This window comes from Antennarius striatus, chromosome 12 (genome assembly GCF_040054535.1).
Source record: "Antennarius striatus isolate MH-2024 chromosome 12, ASM4005453v1, whole genome shotgun sequence".
In the NCBI taxonomy this organism is placed as follows: Eukaryota; Metazoa; Chordata; class Actinopteri; order Lophiiformes; family Antennariidae; genus Antennarius; species Antennarius striatus.
In genome coordinates, this window is record NC_090787.1 from 7580106 (window position 1) to 7599391 (window position 19286).

At 37.2% G+C, this 19286-nt stretch overlaps 1 protein-coding gene across 1 annotated transcript in view; it reads right to left on the minus strand.

Moving 5' to 3' along the window:
- Positions 1-19286, minus strand: part of lrp1bb (low density lipoprotein receptor-related protein 1Bb) — a 235286-nt gene that overhangs the window by 136905 nt on the left and 79095 nt on the right. The window contains exon 3 of the mRNA XM_068328763.1: positions 10399-10536. Coding sequence (XP_068184864.1) covers positions 10399-10536 — 138 coding nt within the window. The remainder of the gene's footprint in view (positions 1-10398; positions 10537-19286) is intronic.

A 19286-nucleotide genomic window follows, 5' to 3' on the forward strand; every position in this document is an offset into this window, starting at 1 on the left:
TGTACAGATAGATTTCAAGTATTTCTCTTCAGGATATAGCATGCAAATCCTTTATGCAAAAAGTCAGACACCACAAATCGCAAGTTCTCCACAGAATCCATGTTCAGTAACACAGATGGTGGAGTTTAAATGGTGAATGTGACACACTTTCTCTGCCAATGCATGCAAAAAGTGTCATCGTGGGCTAGAAAAGGCTAACCCAAGGCTGACAGTCAGATCGCCCCCTTTGGCCTAATTATGGCTTCCCTTCAGAAATGTGTGGGGCCTTTTTCTTTGCAAAGCCAATTCCATGCAAAAATGCTGTTTGCAATCAGGTCTTATAATTAATGTGGGACCAAATTAGAATGCAAACCCAACTCAAAGGTACACCCGTGGCTTGCTCAAGGACCTTTAATGAGTGGATTTTTCACCCACAAATTACAAGCTTAACCCATTCTATGGGTCTATAACTGTAGTTGGTATCCTCTGGGTGATGGGAATGACAAGATTGATTCCACAACGATGAAATTAGGTCATAAATTCCATTGGGTTCAGATATTCAAGAGTTTCCAGAAGTGTGTGCTGGGAAATAATATTCGTACAAGAAAATGCAATGATTAGGGTGACACTATTTATTGACAGTGCTTCAGAGAGTCGTATGAAAAGCTTAAGTGTGCCGGTTTGGCCTGACATAAAGCTGTCCGGATGGTCTGGAAAGTATAATTTTTTCCCAAAGAATTGAGAGATACAAGCATATAAACATGAAGTTTAAAAAAAAAAAAAAAAAAAAAACTAATCCTGTAGCTCAAACTCAGTCTCAAATGTGACAGTAAATATTGTTAATCCCTCAAAGCACAATTCGTTGAGGGATTTAAGAACTGGTGCACTGCCAGACTTCTGGCATGCCCTTAAATATTGGAAGGAACATTAGGGGTGTAGGTGTCAAAATCTTTGAGCAAACAATGAAATTTTAATTCTAAACACTCCTGAGGAAAGAAATCTGCTGTAATAGGATTTTATGACACCAGATTGTTTCTTTATATCAAGGAGAGTAATGATATGAGTGACAATATCCTCCAAGATAGTGAAACAACTAAGTAAGATGCATACTGATAGTGTATGAGGCCTCAAAGCCAAACCACTGTAGTGAGAATAAGAAGGTCTGGAGTGGTCAAGGAAAATGTGATACGAAATACAATTTTAGATGCAATTTTAGATAAAAATGTTTATGTCATGTAACATTTGATAGATTTATTGGAAATTATTTTAAAATCATCAAATGAATTCGTATCGAAAGTAGGGAATAAATCACTCTTGAAAATAGTCCCATCTTGTCTGATAAAGTGAATGCAGTGAGGTAGAATAACACGGTAAAAAGCATGCCAGATTGCAGAGAACCACCAGAGAGGGGAGAGTGATCACTTTGACTACTTACTGTAAATGTTCCATCCATTAGAGGGGCAAAAATTTAATAAATATGCTAATTTGTTAAAGTCTACAAGGCTGCATGGCAGCACATTTTCAACCTATTGAGAAACACTGAAATAATTATTGAGCTGTATTCATGGCTAGTCATTTCAGAACAAGAACATCACTTATCACAGGCTGCTTCACACTGGAGGAAAGTGTGTGTTTGAGTTGTCGCAACGAAAAGTTAATCAAGTGAGATAATTGAATGTCGTTCAGAGACAGAGGGTGGGAGGGAAGGTGCATGTTTGCCGTTGTTTATTTTTCACAGTCTGGATCGTAAACCATCACATTGTGTGTCAGAATATCCGACCCAGAAAGCATTAGAAGAAATAAAAGTTACAAATGATGTATTTGTTCCGAACCAGCTAGACAGCGTTTTGTCACCTGTAGAAGCTCTAAATCTAAATCGATATGTTCTCCGAAACCAGCAAACACCTTGCTTTTGACAGGTACTTCTTTGACATAGAAAACCTTGCAGCACAGAATTGCAGATTGCATATAAATGGCAGAAATAGATGCACATACAGAGCCTGTCAATGCAGTATGTGTAGAGTCGCAGGTATGTGGTATTATTGTTACGTTTAGAAGCATTCAGGATTGAGCCATTTGTTGAACCGAAAGTCTATAGAAGGCAGTCGGTGACAATGTTTGTTCACTCATCTTTCTTTTCTATGTCATAGACCTTCGTTTTTATTTTACAAGCCTTTTCTTCCACATCACAAAATATGTTCCCTGCCTTATTTCTAATGCTCAATAGGAATGAGATATCACAGCTATGATGGCTTAACATTTAATGATTTCAGTGTCGAGTCACATGGAAAAGAAAAGCTGAGACTCTTGATTTAGAGCAGGGCAACCAACTCTGTATTTGAAGAAAGAATTTCTAAAATCTAAATTACAGATGAATGCAATCCTTGCTGAATTCAAACGACAGAATATGTTGAATAGGTTCAACCTCTACCAAGTAAAAGAAAAAAAAAACTAAAGTCTGTTGCCGCACAGACCCAGCCTTTCAAAAAGTTCAAATGTGGTTGCTTTGCAAATTTTCTATTTTTTAGGATAACCCAGACTAATAGAAACAAAAGTTTTAGTTTGAACAGCTGCTGTTAAGATGGACTGTATGCATGTGAATATGATTGAAGAGACGGGTAATCAACAATACAAATAATAATAATAATAATAATCAAGCTTTTATCAATCCCCATAGGGAAATTACTTTTTTCCACTCACACGTGTGTATATATATTGCACAGGCCCATACACACACACAAACACACACACACACACACACACACACACACACACACACACACACACACACACACACACACACACACATACACATACATACACACACACAAGGGGCCTGTAAGCATGTAGATAAAGGGAGGCATAGTGGTGGGCAGCCCCCAGGGGGGCACCATGAGCAACTTTGCCTTGCGCAAGGGTACCTCAGCAGTGCTCAGGCGATGAACTGGGAGTACCCACTGCCAGTACACACTCCAATCTTTTGGTCCACACAGGTATAGAACCAGCCACCACCTGGTCCCCAGCCCAAGACCTAGTGGACTGAGTTACTGCCGCCCCATAATTACTTAAATGCAAGATCTTTTTGAGGGCTTTTATTTTGTATGTTAAATTGTTGTCATCAAGATTCATAACAGCGTGATGTTGGATGCCAACAGAAGTAATAAGAAAGGATCATCACCAACTCAGCTTATTTTTATAGTTATATTTATAACAGCTGGCAGCCATGATAAACTGTCAGGGTATCATTTCTGCCAATATTTTGATACTGCACCGACAACACCCAACGATACCACTGACAGCTCTGCACGACATAAGCTAATGCTGATGTTAGCATTACAGACTGACAGGAGATGCTGCATAATAACTCTGAACCCTGGAGGTCTCATTCCGTCAAGGTTCTGTTGGCTATTTTCTTTTTTTAAACTCAGCTGTTATGTATAGCTTCCGGCTACCTCCCTGAAGGGACTTAGGCAGTCAATCAAGTAGTTCATGTAAAAGAAAATAGTATTTTTTTTTAAATGGTGAAAATGTTATGCATGTAAATAATATGTACATCAACATGCACACAGAATAGACAGCCAAAGGGACTTATTTAGTTGTTTTAGTTTTTTTCCCACGCTGTAAATAAAATCTGAAACATCAAACACCGAAAATTCTGTTTGCTTCAAAAGCCGTTTGAATTTGGATGGAAATATTTGATTTTTGCAGGAAGATATTGAATAAATATCTAAAAAAAAAAATAATAAATTTAAAAATCATTGTAGAAAAAATGTAGCATCAGATTTACAGACGTATTAAATGGAAACACACATTTATGACATTTACATTTACTTGTGGAAATATATCTACGTAGTTGGGCTGTGGCCCACACGACTGAAACAACAGGTTCATACATCAGCCTGACTTGAGTAGTGGATGATCGATAACAATTTTACTAATTTCAGTAATGGTGAAGCTCATAGACAGAATTTATTGAACTGATGTGAACCAAACTTAAAGTGTTAGTCATTGACAGAACTCAGGGGGCAACAGGTTTCCCTATAAGGTAATAATCTCAGGATTACTCTACATGAGGATGAAATGGAGAAGTGAGATGTATTGTGAGCAGTGAAGCAGCCATTTAATTGGCAATGCAAGAATGACCACACGTGGCAGCTTGAGCAGAACACCACATCTACACAGGGCCTTAGACTGAATACACTAAGTGAATACGCCACAATCCTCACTACAGAAATGGTTGTATCAGTTGTCCGTGCAAGCACCTTACTGTAGTACAACCCATGTTTGTTTTTATTATTGTAAACCTGTCATAATCTCAGGTAGCTCTGAGAGGATATGGGAGTCATTTAAGTGATGTGACCTATAAGCGACAGTCCAAAGAAAAGGAGGTTAGAGTGGGTGGGCAGGTCAAACAACAAGACTTCCATGGATGAAACCTCTTTTACTGCCCAATAGGGAATCAAACGTCAACAGTGTATGTAAGTATGTATGTATTATGTAAGATACTTAAATAATGTCAAGTACATAACAGAATGTTTAATATATAATATGTTTAATGTAAATAGTGTACTTAATTAAATTAACTCAGTGAATGAACTGGAACAAACAGTATTTGAGCCTAAAGCTGAAGATATTAAATTTGGTTCTTCAAAATAATCAAGTAGATTTTTGCTACCAAAACATAACTACAGTTGTTTTTGTGTCCTAAACTGGATGAAGAAGTTTTTAGCTCCTACATCTAACCAAGTAGTTTTTCATTGCTGAACCCAATGGAGTAGTTTTTTTTGGGTTTTTTTGCTGATCTGTCACGGTTCGGCATGGCAGTGCTGGATGGCAGTGCTGGTGTGGCAGGGAGAGGGGCCAGGCTTGTGGGTGGAGCCGCGGGTTTGTTTGGTTCCTGTTGGTATTTTCTGATTTTGTAATTCTTGTCTGTCTGGAGTATTTTTGAGTTTGTTATTAAATGATGGAGAATTGATTCGCTTTTGGTGTCCTGCATTTGGGTCCATATTCTGCCACACGTGACATGATCATAAAATATGGACAGTTCTTATTGAATTACACAATTATTTAGGATATCTTAGTATACTTTACAGTATCAAAGTCAAGTTATGTGATATTATATGATTATATATATGTAATCTATAAAGGTAAATCATTTTAGGCTACAAAAATATCAAATAACCTGTCTGAGTCTGATTGGTTTCTGCACTACACTTATAGAAAATATCAAGCATGAGAAATGAGCCAATATGATTATTAATAATGAATTTAATGGACTGGATTGAGCTTAGTCGAGGAACAGCACACAGAGTTTATTAATGTGTTATCTAAATGTCAATAGACACAAAGGATATGAATTTACAGTATGTCACGCTTAAAATAGTAGACAATTTCTGCATGTATAAAGTCCCATCCAACTGAAATATTTCTGTGTTAGATTAATTAAACACTAGTCAGAATTAGTGAGATCCACATGAAGCATGTAACTGTGTGCCTTTATAAAGGAATAAAAAATGGAAAAGACCATGGTAATTCAGGGTTATTGCTCACTTTTTCTTGAAAAGTGAGGAAGCTTAATGCTGTCTTACAATCATAAATCATATAATCATTAAAAAAAACTAGCAGCCACTGATACTGTTTGTACTTGAAGTTTTTCAAAGGAGCACTCGGCTTAAAATAAGTCAAACACACACACACACACACACACACACACACACACACACACACACACACACACACACACACACACACACACACACACACACACACACACACACACACACACACACACACACACAGGACCAAAAATAGACAGGGAGGCGAAAAAAGAAAAAACAGTTTCATAGCCATGCTTTTGCCGATATGGATGAAAGCTGAGGCAGGTTGTGGTGTTTTGTGTCCAACCCATGAGGTTGAAGCTGATGATCTGTCTTATCGTTGATACACACAAGGCATACATTCTTTGTGTAGAAAAATGTCCAGTTTCGATACTCCAGCGTCAGCAGTGAAGTAACTGCGGTGTATAGAATATTTAATGACACATAATATTTATGAGACATGAAAAAGGTAGATACCATTTTGAGCAGATTCTGATGGCACAGTTCTTTTTGGAATAAAAATCTCATATATACAAACAACTGAAGACTATCCATCATCATTGCAAATGTGCCTCTATGATGAAATTTAAGTGAAAAATGAAACATTAGTAGGATGAAAATAAGTAAAGCTCAGAGGTTCTAAACAATAACAGTGACGGATTATCTTAATTTAGTCAAATTCCACAACCTCTTTAAATTTTAATGCAATCATCATGAAATAAGTATTACGCCAATAATAATTTGCAATATCCAAACATATGCTGAAAAACTGTAAATGAAATGCTATGAAAATACATCACTGGGTGTTACACGAGCTTTTGAGTGCTTCCTTGCATCTTTGACGTACATATTTTGACAGGGACGCACGATTGTCAGACAGCATGCGTCCCTGAGACGCAAGCTTTGAACAATTACAATAAAAAAACCGACGCTAGCTTTTTCAGAGATATTATATTGGGAAAAAATGCACTTCTATTTAACAAAAATATCCCTAATTTATCCATTTCTTCACTTAAATTTCGAAACCGGAAATTGTCATTGTGTTCTAATCTCGCGCGAGTTTCTCATCATAAGACTCATCTGCTTGATTCAGCCTTATTAAAATCAACCAGGGCAGCGCGGTGGTGCCTTGGGTAGCGCTGTCGCCGTACAGCAAGTCGATCGCGGGTTCGAGTCCCGCTCTATGCAGAGTTTGCATGTTCTCCCCGTGCCTGGGGGTTCTCTCTGTGCCCTCCAGCTTCCTCCCACCTCCAAAAACATGCGCTTCAGGTTAATTGGCTGGTCCAAATTGACAGTGAGTATGAGTGTGTGTGCCTGTCTGTGGCTCCGTGGTGCACTGGTGTCACGTCCGGGGTTTCTGCCGCCTCACGCCCTAGGCCAGCTGGGATAGACGGATGAAGCGGTTGTGACAATGAATAATTGAATGAATAAAATTGACCAAACGGCAACACGACGTCTGCTCATTTTACACTCTGCAGTGAGAGAGCGACGAGTTCGTCTCACATTATCACCATGCCTCCAAAGAAGATGCAAAAGTTGGAGAAAACCCAAGTGACAAAAAGAGTGCTTTCTTGAATAAAAAACAATCAAAAGTTAGTGAAAAGAAAGAGGTGGATATTACTGTGGATGGTACGGAAGAAGATGCAGAAGAAGCCAAGCGAAACCAGCCAAAATCCGAACCGCAACAGACGCGCTTTTTTTCCATGGGTGAAGCATGGCTAGACAGCCAACACAAAATGCAGCTTACAAAAATGTGTGTGGGTAAGGCTCTGTCAGCTTGGTGCAGTGTCCACAAGAGAATATATAGTCATAGTCAACTTTATTGTCAAATGTACCATATATGCACGACATACAGCACAGATGAAATTACATGAATTAAAGGCAAAGAAAAATATTGAGTGAAAAGCAAAAGGGGAAAAAAAAAACTGTATTACATCTTTCTTCATTTCTTAAACTTTTTTTGTTAAGAATGACTTTCAGGCTGTAACATTTTGATAAAAATAATGTGAAATTTGCTTTTTTTTTCCTTTTTACTTAAACACTTATGACATCATCATCAATAAAATAGTTTAACAGTTTGTTTATTTTTTTTTATTGTACTATTGGCAAAACTCAATCCTGGTGTGCGCTAATACCATAGGTGTGTACTACTTTCTTGAGGTAAAAGGGACACTGACAGTGTTTATTATTCAGTCATGCAATTTCCTGTGCTAAATATAGTTAAAGCTGGATTGCTTGCATTCATTTTGAGACAGCAGACAACATTGAGTTGGCAACATTCTATCATTGACCTTGCGCTGCACTCTAAAATGCAATTCCTCCGCTGTTTTAAAATAGAACTGAAGGCAAATCTGAGAGGTTAGTTGTGACAAATATTTCCATTTCATTACTTTTATGGGTTAGTTTCGAAACAAAAAAGCTGATAAAATGTTTCATCTGCTGATGAAAAGAAAAAACGAGGAGAAAAAAGAACCAATTCTCAATAAGACAAAATGCCTGAATTTTGGTGATAATTTTTTTGACAAATTTGTTTTGAGCTCACTTTTGGGGCCTAAATATAGCAAATAAGTTCTGAAGCTGAATTTAGTTTATTAAAGTCTTACTAAATGCCAGCAGTATATACTCCTACCATACAACCATGAACCAGCAATTAAGAACGAGGAAGATTTCTGAAGGTGAATGAAAAGAGTTAGGTTGTTTTCCATCTGGCCACTTTCATATCAAGGCCTCTCGGGATTATCATGTATATTCATAAGAGACGAGCGCAAAAGTGAGGGAATGGAAGTTCTGTTAGAGACCCATCTGGTTGCCTAAAACTTCACTTAGGTGACCTCATTTTCTCCAACTCACATATTTGGCCTGTCCACGTGGGACTGAGCATAGTGCACAGCACATCCCTGAGTGAACTCGAGTAGGAGTTTGGCTCCATAAAAACTTGTTATCAAAATGTGGAGAAAGACAGTAAAGTCCTGTTTTCTACCAGACTACTTTCTTCCCTGTTAAGGAACTACTCTCATGACTGCTAAGGCAAAAGAGAACACATTCCATAACAAGGGGATGTGTTAAACGTCATACAGTATATATGGCAGTAACATTAATATACAGTTTAATGTTGTTAAAGGGGTGAAAAAGTTAATGTTAGCTGTATGTAGTTAGCTAAACAGATGCAGATCTGTTTCAAAAGTTTTTCTTTTAAAATAGCGTAGCAGTTATTACGCATTTAATTTACACAAATTAGTTCTTAGTATGAAGGAAATTATGGAATGTAACAGACTGAATTATGCAGCACATCATTTTAGTGTGACATTCACACTTTGAACACATGCTTTTGAATGCAGAACAGTACATCCTAATTAAATTGATATATTAGCATGCATGCCTGTGGATTTACTTGTAATTCAAGCGTGACTCTATCCTCCATAAACCCCTTTACATTTTTAGTGAATGAGACCTTTTTTTAAAAAAAAATGTGGATAGAAGTCATGAAAACATGGTTTATAACTTGGAGATCATTCCAAAATGTGTGCGTAGAGCTGCGCTTGGTCTCAAATAAAGAAACTTTCAAGAGAACGAATTCTATTAAAAAGGTGTGACCTTCCTTCTAAATTCATTTCTCTTTTATTGAGAGAATGTGGCTGAATGTGAATAGTTACTGCTCAGAGATAGACATGTGAATTTCCTCTCACGGTAGTCTAGCAACGTGTTATCAGAGTATTGCATCTTTATCCTTTTAGGGAAACTAATGAAGGGAATCAGAGGAGGACAACATGTAAACAGTATCATTTTTTATCATGATGGGTAATCTTGCTGTATGTGTGAAGAACCTCTCCCATTAACATAACGTTAACTAGGCAGCTGATATATAACAGCTTATAATTAGGATTTGTATCACTTTGTCCTTTCAGGATGAATAGATTGAATACAATTTGTCAGTGTAGCCACAAATTTACAGTGTGAATATCTGAGCCTGCAGAAACAGCCTAGAGTACATGTTCTGTCTGGCCCGACTGAAGCGTTCCTCCTTCCATGCTGCAGTTTGCAATTTCATTAAACCTTACATGACATGAAGACAGCATTTGAGTAATTCTTGCAGAACTCTCATTCTGTTCATACTGAGTTGGATGAATGGACATTAAGGTAATAACCCCAAAGATTATTGAGCTCAGGCACAATTCAGCACATTTGGAAGTATCAAATCTATGCTATTACAGTTACATTAAAAGGTTTCAATGCCCTAAGTAAAGTTTCACAGTGCAAACATTGCATAAGGCAGATGCTGCCTTATCACAGGAGCCAGGAGCAGCTTGCTATTGTTGAAAAGAATGTGAAAAACAACAAAAACGTGTGTACAACACAACACCTGGTGCTGCCATCCCACTGTGTCTAATGCTTGCTTTGACATGAAGGATGATGAAGAGTAACCTAAGCAACTAACCACAAGAGTTAGAGAAAGATGCCAGCCCAGGAATCCATTTCCTGAATCTGCATTTTTAGTATTAACTGCTGTACACTAAGATTTGTATTTAAATTATACAAAGGGATAGATGCAATGATGATGATAAAAGAGAATATGAATAATCAATAAAAAAGAACGAGCTAGCTTCAATTTGCTTGGCTGAAGCTTGGTGTCATGAATATTTAAGAAAAAGCACATCGAAGAGGGAATAAAAGTAAATCTTGATAATGCACTTGCACTAATTAATAAATATGTCTGCATGGGAGGTTTTAAGAATACCCATTAATCTATCTAATCTAAACCCGAGGCGAGAAGAGAAGAGAAGAGAAGAGAAGAGAAGAGATATGAGGCATGTTTAATTCTTACCTCGACAGTGAACTCCTTCATCGTACCCATCTTCACAGTCTCTCGCCCCATTGCAAAGTTTGTTAAAATGAATGCATTTTTTTGTCCCGATACACTGTATGTGATTGAGCGGACATCTGATCATCACCTCATGCGTACCTAAAGAGGAAAAACAACATAATCAATACTTTTGCACAGTTTCAGTTTACTGGAAAGCCAAATGAGTTGTTTTGGGTTTTTTTTTAAATTACATGGAGTACTAGGGGCAGCATGAACACCATGTGTGAAATAAATCAGCACACTTCATCATTATCATTTGCAACTTTGCAGGCGATTTCTGTATAATACCTGAAGTATCATGCTGACACTTCAAGACCTATTGTACAGGCAGAAGAACCTACACATGTGCAAATATATTTATATTTTACAACTGTTTCTTTCACACACCAGATGTTCGCCAGGGCGCTTTGCAGCCGCGTCGGCCAGGCCCCATAACAAACTGCCTGAATTTCCATGCCAGCCAGGCGTACAGCGGAGAGCAGCTGTTTAAGGATTCATGGGGAAGATAGCTGACCCTCATTCATGTGGCAGCCACAAGAGCACATAAAACACAGCTGACCAGTGCACTAGCACTGTAAATGTGTCACATCTCCACCCTAACTACATTGATATCAATTACCAATGTGCCATTGCAGCTACTTAACCGGGAGATTTATAACCCGTGAGAAGGAACAGTTACAATCCCCCAGAGTTCTTCCACCTTTGGGAAGTCACATCTGAGCAAGACTTCGACCATCTTGACTGGATTGGTTTCTTATTTAAAATAACGATTTCTGAGATTCTGTAATTAATGTGGCTATAACATAAAAGGCTGCCATTCCCTCCTGATTTACAGAAAGGGTATATGGATAAGCACATGTGCCTATGTATTGATACAATAATGACTCATAATAGTTATCCATCCCATGCATTTTTATTGCTTTCAAAGGGCAGCAGGAGATTTTCGTTCTTTTTTTTTTTTTTTTTAATAATTTCTTGGCTGTCTCCTCATGCCCCAGTGATTCATATTATTTCTTTGCCATATTTGGGTAAGTCAGATATAAGTGACCTTGTCTCTAAGAGTTCATATTTCATACATGAGCAAACCAGCAGCTTCATCTTCTAGGCCCTCAAAGGTGATAAAAGCACCACCTTCATTTCTCTCCCAATCCTTTTTAGAATGGATTTCTTGATATGCTCCTTTCAGGCTTCATTCATCCAAAAAAAAAAAAATCTAAATCCATCTCATGTGAATTTAAATACTAAGCCTCACTTTCCAAACATTCATTAGACACTATGCAGTAAAAAATGAAAGGCTTTAGAATAGTCAGCATGCTGTGGCTTTTAAGTCAGCAATCATTTTGTGGAAAATGTAAAGTAAAAAAATAATAGATTGTTGAGATGCTGACATTTTTAAATTTTGACACGTTTGTTATCAGATTCAAATAATTAATAGATTGTGAAGACTCACTCTAATACATATCCAATTACACAGGACACGTCCACAAATTTATAACAAGGGACCCTCTCAGAGAGCGACTATAACAATGCCACACCGAAGCACATCCATTTGGCAAATGTACTATTTAACACACAGCTGTAAAGGTCTCTGACAATGTAACGCTGTTGTCAGCCTCTCCTCTTGCTTTCTCACCACATGGGTTCTAATCTAATGTGATAAGGGGAGGGATGGGGCATAAATATTCAGTGGCTCTGATCTGTCATGCAGGGATACACAGATGGTCTCTCAACGGCTGAGGTGCTTGGAGTTCCTCTCTCAATTCCCAAACTACTGTGCTATATTGGATGATTGCTCAAAGTCAAATATCCAAGATAGTACACTGTGTCATGTAACATGTCCTCTGACAGCTGTACTGCAGCCTCTTTCTCCTTACCCTTCCTTCTCACAGTGCCGAACGGAGCTTAAAGCAGATATCTTACATTCTGTTTATGTTCTATATGAAATCATTTAAGCAAAGCACCCTGAGTTTCCAGCCAGAGTTGGAATAAATAGATAAATAAATAAATGAAGAAAAAAATCAATTATATGTATTCAGAACTTTACATACAACAATCAAAAAACCAAATTCTAATGGGCCTTCCAAGAGATTTGTATTATCAACTACAGTGTGTACCAAGGTTATAGCTTCATTTCCAGATTTACAGTTTTCAGTTTTCTTCCTGCTACACAATGTAGACATGGTGTTGTTATTTCTGAGAAATGTTCAGCTGTGTGGTGATTTAAAGCTAGATATTTATGGATTCCTGCATGTAACAAATTGAAGAACAAGAATGGTGAGCAATGAATATTCTATAAAAGACAGGAGGCGTAAGTCGAACTATTATTTCACGAGGCCCTACGAAGCAATTTTATAGCAGGCATGTCACTTGTTGCCCTCCCATAAATTGAATATTGACATAATTAGCACTACAATGTCACGTCCTCCTGATGAAATATTGCTTTATAAAAAACAAGCATCTGTTACTCAAGTTGAAAATGCAGGTTAACTTTTGCATCTGAGATGCTATGGATGAGCTTGTCATAATACACAATGTATGTTCACAAATCATAGAAACACTATATTCTTTGACACAATGTTTAACCTCACACATTGACTTGTGCTTGCTTTTGTTTAGACAGTCAACATCTCCCTAAAAAAACCTCCAATTTTTACGATAAGGGACATCACAATTATGAACATTTATTTAAAATATAACATTCTTTGAATTTAACTTTTATTGAATTATTCTAATGACATTTGTCTGCGAGAAAGACTGGATAAGCTCAATGAAGTCTCCATGTAGTGCCTCATTGGTCAGGTCAGAGAGGGAAAGATGTATCACTGTACAGTGCTGTCCAGTGCAATAACTTTTTTCTTTAGCATTATACTCTATTAATGACTGTAACTTTTAGGAAAAACAAATGTGGAAAAGTTTATGGAAATACATGATTAGAAACAAACAAATGCATGTTTGCACTTCAAATAATTCAAGATGTCATTAAAATGTTTCAAAATCAGAAGAATTGCTTTGTTCTGTTTCATTCTCTCTCTCTCTCTCTCTCTCTCTCTCTCTCTCTCTCTCTCTCTCTCTCTCTCTCTCTCTCTCTCTCTCTCTCTCTCTCTCTCTCTCTCTCTCTCTCTAACAAACACACAAACACACACACACACACACACACACACACACACACACACACACACACACACACACACACACACACACACACACACACACACACACACACACACCAGTAGAAACCTACTTCAACATAGTGATATTAAAGACAGACAGTACGGAGAACGAATACTAACAACAGATAAGCTACATTAAGTCTCTTTTGGATTATGTGAATCCTGATTCATAAAACCTCCAATTATTTTAGTTGAAAACTGCTCCTTCCCAGTAATGGTTTGATAAATGAATAACGTTCGAAGATGAAATAGGAAAGCACACTTAAACACCACTTTAATCATAACACATTGAGTGGAAGGCAGATGCTCCCTTGGTGAGCTAAAAGAATTACAGTGAAATACTTATTCTGGTGAGGCAAGAACCATTAAATTCAGCATCAGTATTTATTAATGTCTTATTTTATGATACCACAGCTATATATTAAACAAAACATCCCCATCTAGTCTAAATACTGAACATATATTATCAGCAATGCTGCACATGTTTGTGTCGTACCTGTAATTTTACTCAATATGACCTTCATGCCATGAGATCTGCATCCAAGAATTATAAAAATGACTTGTGGTGGGGCAGCTATACAGAACTGTACTTCAAGGGTAAATGCAGAATGACAATTCAAATTTACCTTTATTTTCTCTTTGAGGTTTAAAGATATATGTATGGGGGCAGCATATCACAAAAAAAAAGCCAACTCTCAGCTGCTAAGTTTTTATTTATTCATGTAGTTCTTGACTTTTGCAATGACTGCTGTCACAAGCCTCTTAGCTCTGTTAGCCATGACTATTTCACAAAGCAGATTTAGTGAAAACTCTGGATATATTAAACCTGAAATAAATTTATAGTTTGCTCTCACATCCCAAAAGGTATTGTGTATAGCACTGCATTTTTGTTTGCAAATGTTAGTTTTTTACACAATGCGGGAGATGCTCAGTGTGCTTCGCCTTGAAAGAGCATGTATCCCCGTTTGTCAGTTTACCTGGAAATAAACCCGTCAAAGCCATTAAGTAGGAGTTCCACAGGATTGCAGGTGAATGATATAGAGACCTGTTAAATCAATTTGAAATTATATTATCTTAATTACATTGTGCTGTGACTTCAGACTTGGATTAATAACTTTAATTTATTTTAGGATTTTCCAATGTCATTGGCTGCATAGATGTTACCCATGTTCCCATTAAGGCTCCCTCACATAATGAAGCTGATGATGTGAACAGGAAGTCCATTCACAGCACAATTGTGAAGGTACATGTACATTGTCTACTGGTGACCCCATCCACCTGCCTGCTATCAAGGACAGTATAGCAGTGAGGGACACCATCTGCCATAATTATTTCAGAGTCTAAGTCATCATCATCATCATCATCATCATCATCATCATCATCATCACCACAGCAGGTAATAAAAACATACAATACGCATACACACAAATACACAAATACATACACATACACAAATACAAAATTAGTTTTTGTATCTTTCTAATCACTAACATTTTAACATTTAACATGATTCACCTGGACCATCACCCACTCCTAACTTGTGCTTCAGTATTTCTATTTACAGATCTAACTTCCTAATCGGGCGTTCTAAGTAAACCATTTTTTCTTTCAATGTATTGTTAATTTATTTTCCTTGCTCATCACCTAGTAACTCCTGTGTGTACCATGTGACTAAAACAGAGAGACCAAATAAAACATGTATTGCCGAAAAGCTGTTATAAGCAGTACAATGTCATAGCTATTGATGTAAGAACCAGAATAAGTTTGGCTTTTAGCAAGGAAACCATGCAAAATGGCCAGATGTCACCACTTGATTTCAGTTATTATATTATATACTGTAGGTATATGCATAACTACGCATATACTGTACCTATTGGCTTGTGAACTGTTTTTTGTAACAGGCATATGCCATTTTACTCTTATTTAAATAAAATCAAAACGTTTAAATAGGTTTCATTATTTTTACAGAAGCTGTTGCAGATAAGCGGACACTTATGTGTTTAAAGAGCATTGTGCTGGGGATAAAACAACTGAACAGTCAAATGTCCACCTAATATTTACTGCACAATGTCAAACATAATGAGAATGAAGAGGTACTCCCATGAGATGATGCAGATACAGATGTTTATACATCATTTCTCAGCTGCTGCCATGCGTGCTTTTGCCTTGCGGGATTGCACCTACTGTAAATAAAGTACATTAATAGGGAGCAGTTTCCCCCCATATTATCCTGATTACAGAATAAAATAATGGGGGGACAATGACTATAATGGGGGGCTTAGACTATGTTTAAACTTATTCATTGCTTCACACTTCTCAGGTTTAGAATACAAGTGGGGAAAAAATAAACATGACGGAACACATTATGGTAGCTTTGGTAACATGAGCTTGAACAAGAAGCTAACAATACACACTCCTCCACATTTACCTCTTTATCTGTTATAAGTTCATTAAACACTCAGAGCTAAAGCAGCATCTTGATGTCCATACGAACATCAAGACGGGCCGAGAGCTTTTAACACTGCCTTACAAATACTGTGTTAACTGCTGACAAGAGACTTCCTGTAATGATACATCCAGTGTGTCTCAGTGTCGAATTAACTCTCACAATAAATTCATCCCTTTTAATCTATTTTGTATTAAATTGAAAAAATGTTGGTGGGGGAGAAAATATTTATGAGTATACAGAGAATATATGTATTTGAAATCAATTTAATAAAACAATGTGCTGAAATCAAGTGAATGACTTCATTCACACCAGTTTGTTTGTTTGTTTGTTTGTTTGTTTGTTTGTTTGTTTGTTTTTTAAAAAAAACAAGGTTTGAATTATTCATGGTATTGATCTGAGGTCATATCATTTGGGTTTAGTTGAACAGAGTTTTTTTTAGCATTTTAAACCTGGGACACCACACAGCATGCAGGGATGTGATTAAGGTGGTGCATCAAGTAATATTTTAACTCAATGACATAAAGGTTCATTTCAACCGAACCAAAGTTAATGATCTTTGAAAAAGCGAAAATGAACATGAATGACTTAGGTGGTTTTGAAAGAAGTGTGAATTACATTTATTATACAAATAAGTTTGGTAAAATAGGGAGACATTAAATTCAGAAGGTGTGCATTTACATTTTTCTGTTTAATAGGCAGTATTAAACGGAAACATTCCTTTCTTTACATCATACAACTTTAATTATGAATGGCTATAAACTTCCCAGTCACATACCTTCCTAATGATTTGACCGATTGAATGGCATTATGACAAGACAGGCTGAGGCAAGTTTGCGAACTTGATAATTTCACTGACATATATGTGTATTTGTATTTGTATTTGAGATGCAGTTTATTTGAAATTACCATATTTGTTAGCTATGAAGCAACTTGATAGAGGCTTTACTAGAGGCTTATGAAAATGCAGCAGCAAAAAAAAAAGAAGAGAGTTACTGATATTTGTAAAATAAAATTCAAAATTAAATATCACATATTGTAACATTACGAATGTTGCCAACTGTAGTGTGTACTAACACAACATCAGTTTTAGGATATTCTGGTGGACATCATTCTTCTCTTTGCTTCTACTGAAGAGGAGGAGGCGGATGAATCAGTTGGGCTACAAAAATGCCTCTTCAATGTTAAAGAAAGGCTACTAATGCAGAATTTAACCAGTTCTTTTCATTATGATAATCATGTTAATCCACTGCTAGTTTGTGCAGAAAATGAATTCCTAAAAGATATTAGCAAAAGACCTATTAACAACGGAATCTCCTTTGACCTTCTGTGAACATTGATTCAAAACGTCATAACAATTTCATCTTCTTAATTTAGCCAACAGTTAATGTTGAGGGTCACATTATGCCTGACCTGAGGCAACAGAATTAAATATTTCCCATATTATAGAATGGCAATAGGCTGTTCTTTAACTAATCCCACAATTATATGGATGATTTTCAGTTCATGCTTTATTTTCCAACCTCATTATTGTATGATAAAGAATTTCTCCCTACTGGATGCCACCTTATCAGTGGTTGGGGAGTTGGAGTGTCCAAATGATTCTAGGAGCTCTGTTGTCGGGGGCTTCATGCTCCTGGTAGGGTCTCCATTGGCAAACAGGGCCTAAATGATGGGACAGACTAAGAGTAGTTCAAACACCCCTATGAAGATAAATATATCAGGGTCCATGATGTCGTCTGGCATGGCACAACCACTAACCCTCCCTGACCCAGGACATTACCAAACACTGCTACCGTAGTCTGAACATGAACTTCATCTTCATGGACGTGCCCTTATTTGTGGAAAAGGGGGTGTTTCCACGCAGACGGGATTGGGATGTGTCAATCACTCCTGTCAATCACTCCTGTCGTTATACTACGGCGAGCACTGATCTGAAACGTAACGTTTTGGGGTTTTTCTTGGACTCTGGTAACTTTTGACTGTACAGTAACTGCTTGTTTTGTAGATTTTTGGAGTTGGTGGGGCTAGGGAGGACCACTATGCATATCTGGAGACCTGAGAAAAATGTGTTTTTATTAATAGGACCTCTTTAGCATATAGGGGAAATCTGCATGAGGGAATGTCTGTTCCCTCCTTTTAAAACAGAGTTAAGACAAATTTACAAAGTCATCCAAATTGGCATAGCTTTCTGTCAGTTGCATGATGAACAGAAGCATCAGTTATTCGAGTTTGTGTAAGTAGAGGTTAGAGTTACCTATGTATGAACATTATCAGCATAAACTGCAAACAAGTAAAATGGAATGGAGCAAAACAAGGTTATAATTCAGTAAGGTAACGGCTGCATTCCTCCTGTTGTACGCTACTGCCATGGTTAGCACGTTCTTTTAAAATGTGCAATGGTTCTAATAAAAAAGCTTAAAAGAATCATTTTTCTTGTTGACCTTTACATCCTTGGCATTTTAAATTATCTACTCAGCCAGGGAAGCTTCTTTGGCTGTTATTTGTCTGACCCCAGCCACAGGTAATAGGACTGACTTTCTTTGCAGAAAGTGAAAGAAACAAACTCACTGTGTGACCATGGGATTAAATCTTATGATTTTCAATGTGATCAAAACAATTCTGATCCTGCACAATGAAAAGTTTTTTGACTGCATAAATAACTCCATGGTTGGAAAATGGGTATGCCTTTGTATGTTTGTGGATAAATGTGGCCAGCATTTGGAGAGGTTCTGCCAGGCCTGTCCTGCAGCCATATTCAGGTCTTGCTTGTTTCGGCATTCCTACACCCACAGTCCAGTGTTCAGCACACAGAATGCATTCTGATTTGGATAAATGCCAATCAAATGCATTACCATGCTTGGCTCAAACTTAGTTTTCCTTACCAGCACATTGAGAAATGTTTGGCTTCTCCACACTGCATTGGGAAACTATCCATGCACTTCCTCCCTGTAAGGTTGCAGGGTTTACACATTAAATCTTAACAATTCCAGTTCTCAAGTTCACCTCCCAATATCAGGACACATAATGTTAATAAAGCAACTTCAGGGTCAGTGTAAGGGAAATGTTGTCTTATTTTAGTACAGTTAACACATCCATGACCAGTCTCTCCACTGAGACAACCAAGTTATGACATATGCATTCCTATCTAAGAAACCCTGGGTGTAACTCCAATACAAAGCAACAAAGTAAAATTGGTATCTGTAAAAATAGTGGATTGCACATTTAATCCT